Consider the following 5,262-nt stretch of genomic DNA (forward strand, 5'->3'; position numbering starts at 1 on the left):
CAAATCTACAAGATTATGATCACTCTCTTTTCAAAACATGTACAAAATCTCGAAAAGTTTTGTCATAATTTTACATATTCGACAGGAATGGAGACAATAAATGCATAAAATAAAGTACATGTAGTGTTCAATCATGTTTCGACACCATACTACAGAGTTCGATAGAGAAACTCCTCGACAAGAGTAGTTAGAGATTGTGAAGACGGTTTTCCATAATGAGAGCATTTTATAGGCAGTTTTCAAAGACCAATATATGGAAGAATATTAGAAAGTAGAAGTCCACATAGTGGGGCACCCATCGAGTTCTAGGGTAGTAACCGTTATCGACGATTGAGAAAATGTAGTATATAAGTAGATTTTATTCATGTAACAAGATTCGCAAATTTTATCACTATTCCCTATAGAATTCGAGTATTCAAGTCACATAGAGAAATAAGTTTGTGAGTAAACATCTATGAATATGCATCTGATTCTTATGTTTTTAACCCAAACACTTTATTTAACCGCTTTTAACATTTTCCTTTATTTATTTTACATCATCGAACAACTTGTATTGTTCATATTGGAATTCTGGTCCAATTTCTTTATATTCAAATATCAAATACTAAGCACAAACATAATTTCTCAAAAAAAATTTACAAAATCTCCAACCGACTTTTTCGAGTTGAATTCTTTAAATGAACAAAAATTTATGATTTGATTTGCTTTAAGATAACCACAATATTTTGTCTCGATGAACGTCCGCCTAAATTCAACAAAACTCAGTTATTATTCATTACAATACAAATTGAAATTTCAAAACAATAATATTGACTATGTAAATATTAGTAATAGTTTGTCTACTTCAGAATCAAGTCACATCAACACCAAAGGAATATGAGTATATAACATTATATATAGTAAAAAAGAGGTAGTTGTAGATTATAATGATCCACACCACATGCACATATGACATATGTTAGCATAAAATTACAGAACCTCTGCATTTACATATTATATTCAGAATGAGCTGGCCAAGCCATCTTCTGGTAATTCTTTGGTAACCACAGAAGCTAAACCAGAAGAAGAATTCCCATTCAGAGCATTACATTGTGTTCTAATTTCACCTTGAGTTCCAGTCAAAACTCCAAGATTTCCCATTTTTATCATTGATGCCACAAAGTTTTCAAAGAAGAGAGTTTGATTATTGATGAAACTATTGACAATAGCAATAGTATCAGCACCGGTAGTTGAAAAAAGCTCTTGGTCACTCTGAAACAAACCCTTTCCATCTTGTAGATTGGAGTAATAGTTTGAGTCAAATGTATCAGGTGTGGTAGGGTCCAAATCTGTGAGATTTGTACCAGGTCCACCATTTGGACATATTGATTGTAATGTTTGTAAATAGGTTGTGTTAAGAGTTGTATCAGGATTTCCAGTGCTGTTGAAATTGTATAATCGGTCGACGAAAAATCTGCACTGTCCTCTTCCAATCGTATGACCACCTAAAAATAATGATTGAAACAAATTAGTACAATCATGTTACTGAGCATATATTTGAAGCTGGAGGCGTCAACCCTGACACTGACGCTAAGCAGACGCTAATATCTCTTTAGCATTCGTTTTTGGTTGGTCAGTGCCCGTTTTTGGCTGACGCCTCTGAGCATTTTGGTTATAGTGATACCTGAGAGTGCAACTAGATCGGTTGTATTGAGGTTTTGAATAAGAAAGGTAGATTTTAGTAGACTAAGGTTGAAAGAGGGGCCTGGAAGATTTTGAGTAGCAAGGGTTTTATTTGCTGTTAAACTATCCCTTCTTCCCAATGGAACTTGCCAAGTAGGACCTTGAGCCTGCAATATTTTTGCATGTTGAAAAACAAACAAGTTATATTTTTCATTCTAGTTTTGTAAATTCACAGGGGTGCAATTATTAATAATTCAAACCAATCCAAGCCCAAACAAAAATGAACAGAAGTTGATTAATGTAGGACCACACAATTTGAAAGCGTTACCTTACCCAAAATGGAGCTTATAATGTTGTAAAGACTCACCAACTATTTTATTGAAGCAATTGTTAGAATCAATAATACTTCTTTAAATTTAATAATTCTTTTAAAGTCTCACCAATGTGTATTATTTATTTTTCCCATGTTCACATGTACGGTTGAGTAGGAAAGAAACATGTATGTGGATTAAGGTTTTATTGTATAATAAATAATTCTAAAAGTTACTTCAAATCTAACAAAAACATGTTGATTTCTAACATCATATACCGTGAATCTTTTACGGACAGTTTAAAAGTTCATTCATATCAATATTGTATCTCCTACGTCAATAAATATAATTTTTAAAAAGATTAATTTTACCATCTAAAAAGGACAGCCATGCATTTTGTTTTATTTCCGTATAATCTTTATTGCATTATTATTTATACATACAAAATAGCTAGCTTATGTCACTAATATAGTCAATGTTTTTCCACAAACTAGGGAAGTTATGAAATTGATTTAAAAGTAGGACTAAGAATGAAGTATACATACGAGATCAGATGAAATTTCAGCAGAAAGAGCAAGAATATCAGCACAAGAAACTGTATTAGGACAAGCATTTTCCACCGCAGTTTTGATTTGATTCACAACATCCAAACCTCTTATGGAGTTATTATTCGGTGCTGCAGTTTGCTCACTCACTATTGTAGCTGTATCGTTCAGCAAAACCGAGCCATCACAACCCTACAACAAAGTTTCACAACAATTTTAGTATATAGACTTGAACTCGTTTATGACATAAATAAAATATAGAAGAAGGTAAATACATACTTGAACAAAACAGTCGTGAAAGTGAAGCCTGATGAGACTAGCAAGCATACGAGGATCTGTCTGAGAAACATTTGTTAGGACTCCACGAACAATGGAACTAACATTTGGACAAGTTGTGCTGTAAAAAGATGGATCAAGTTGTGCATTTGAAGAGAAAGATACTCCTCCAATTAGAACACACACAACAACACAACAAAAAGCTCTTGAACTTAGACCAAGTGGATTCATTTTTTTTTCTGACAATGTTTGAAGTTATGAGCAACAACGTGAGGCTTTTATTTAGTTTGAGTCAGAAGACCAATGCAGCAATGTCCTTTTTAATTTTCATGCTATTGGTGGTTAGAAATTCATTTAAAGTACGTGGAATTTTCTCTCTTTGCTTTTCTTAAGCGGCTTCTAAAAAAAGTAAGTAGCTGTTTGTAATTAAAGAAAAAGTATAATGTCTATGCTATAATAAATTTAAAAGAAAAGAATATACTACAACGAAATCAACTTAATCATATAATAGAAAATAGGAACTACTACAATTTGTTAAATATAACAAAAACTGTTTCATGTAATATGGATTTAAGCATCAACTTATTCGAGAATAAAGAACGCTACAAAAGTATATAAAAAAAAGATAGAGTTGTTGAAGTAAAAAACAAGTTAGGCGACGTTAAGTACTTTTTAATAAAATACAATTATTCATACCTGCTGGCACTTGATAACCTCGATACCAACTCCATATAAACAATCTCACGTATTTTTATGATTCAAATGTGCACTTATTCTCGTAATGTAAATATAATAATTCTCTTTCTAATATTTGATAAATCTAAATCGATTAAAATAAATTCGTAAGTTTATTTAAAAGATTAAAAACAAAAAAAAATTAAATTAATTATTATTATATATGTTTGGATGTCAATTTTATAAAAACTATTTAAATTGAATTTTGAATTAATTTTTTAAAATTGATTCAAATCGATCCTATATATATATATATACATATATATATATATATATATATATATATATATATATATATATATATATATAAAAGTGGATGTCGAGCTCAATATGTCTTTTCCTCGCATGAAGGCTGGGGTCGTGTGACAAGAACACTGTATTAAGGTTATCACAAAGAAGACTGGGAGGATGGAATGACATGGCAAGTTTCTTGAGAAGAGCTTCAATCCAAAGTAGCTTTAAGGTAGTGTGAGCCAAATCATGATATTCAGCCTCGTGTCATGATGCTCATTAGGTTGTTATCAACAATATCCTTAAGTACTTGAGAAGAACTAAGTACTTATCTGATATATGGAGGTCAGAAAGAGTTTGTTGTAATTTGATACACCGATGCTAGCTTCCAGACGAATAAGGATGACTTTAGATCACAATATGGTTTGTGTTTTACTTAAATGATGGCATTATGAGTTGGAAAAGTACAAAGTAGAATACATTTTCTGATGCTACAACCAAGGTCGATTATATTGTTGCCTCAAATACAACAAAGGAAGCTATTTGGATCAAGAAGTTCATTAGTGAACTTGACATATACCCTAGCATTATGGATCCCATTAATCTCTATTATGATAATAATGGTTCCATCACACAAGCTAAGGAGCTTAGATATCACCAACGATCCAAACACATACTTAGGTGATATCACCTCATTTGAGAGACAACATATATAGGAGATGTAAAGATATCCAAAGTACTAACACTTGACAATGTCACTGATCCACTACAAAGTCTTTTGCACAACAGAAGCATGATGACCATACTAGATATATGAGTATTAGATGTATGCCTAATTGACTCTAGTGCTAGTGGGAGATTGTTGGTGTAAACCCAAAGGCCAATAATTTTATTAGAACTTGATATTTGTATCAAATTATTTATTAATAATAAAATGTATTTATTTGTTATGTTTGTTTTACCAAAATAATAAAATCTCTATAATAGCTAGTCCGTTTAATGAAACATTAAATGTGACTTAATTATGGGATACCATTAAATATAAGACATTGTTCTTAAAGGTTCCATAGTCTAGCTTTATTGTTAAGTGAGATAACATTAAAGCATTGAGACTATTATGTGGATAAACTAATGATCAAATATCATGGATCATGGATAAAAAGTTATCAAGTTTTCACATAAGTATGTATATTAGGAGCGATATTTATATTGGATTGACCCACCATGAGAATACTACACATACAATATTATGCAAGTGTCATAAATTATTCTCAAGGTGATAGTGGTGTATACCACCCTTCGACCTAAAACCAATATGGGTCCTAAATGTGGAGTCAACTACTTTATTTCCAATCAAATATTGTCCATAACAAGATGATCATAAATATGGTTGATGGATACTCTACAAATCATATTGAGGGAAATGAGTGACCTAGATGAAATTTGTCAATTTTGCGTAACATGATATATGTCTAAGGGTCTAATATTGAATTGGACAATAG

General features: G+C 31.4%; 1 protein-coding gene across 1 annotated transcript; it reads right to left on the minus strand.

The window, feature by feature from the left end:
* Window positions 1-855: 855 nt before the first annotated feature.
* On the minus strand, window positions 856-3,123 carry LOC127075525 (peroxidase 15). Its single transcript, XM_051016987.1, has 4 exons — window positions 2,798-3,123; window positions 2,519-2,710; window positions 1,664-1,829; window positions 856-1,484 (listed from the first exon to the last, which is right to left on the minus strand). The coding sequence occupies exons 1-4, from the start codon at window positions 3,023-3,025 to the stop codon at window positions 1,000-1,002; spliced, it is 1,071 nt and encodes a 356-aa protein (XP_050872944.1). The 5' UTR covers window positions 3,026-3,123; the 3' UTR covers window positions 856-999.
* Window positions 3,124-5,262: the final 2,139 nt, after the last annotated feature.

This window comes from Lathyrus oleraceus, chromosome 1 (genome assembly GCF_024323335.1).
Source record: "Lathyrus oleraceus cultivar Zhongwan6 chromosome 1, CAAS_Psat_ZW6_1.0, whole genome shotgun sequence".
NCBI classification, from domain to species: domain Eukaryota; kingdom Viridiplantae; phylum Streptophyta; class Magnoliopsida; order Fabales; family Fabaceae; genus Lathyrus; species Lathyrus oleraceus.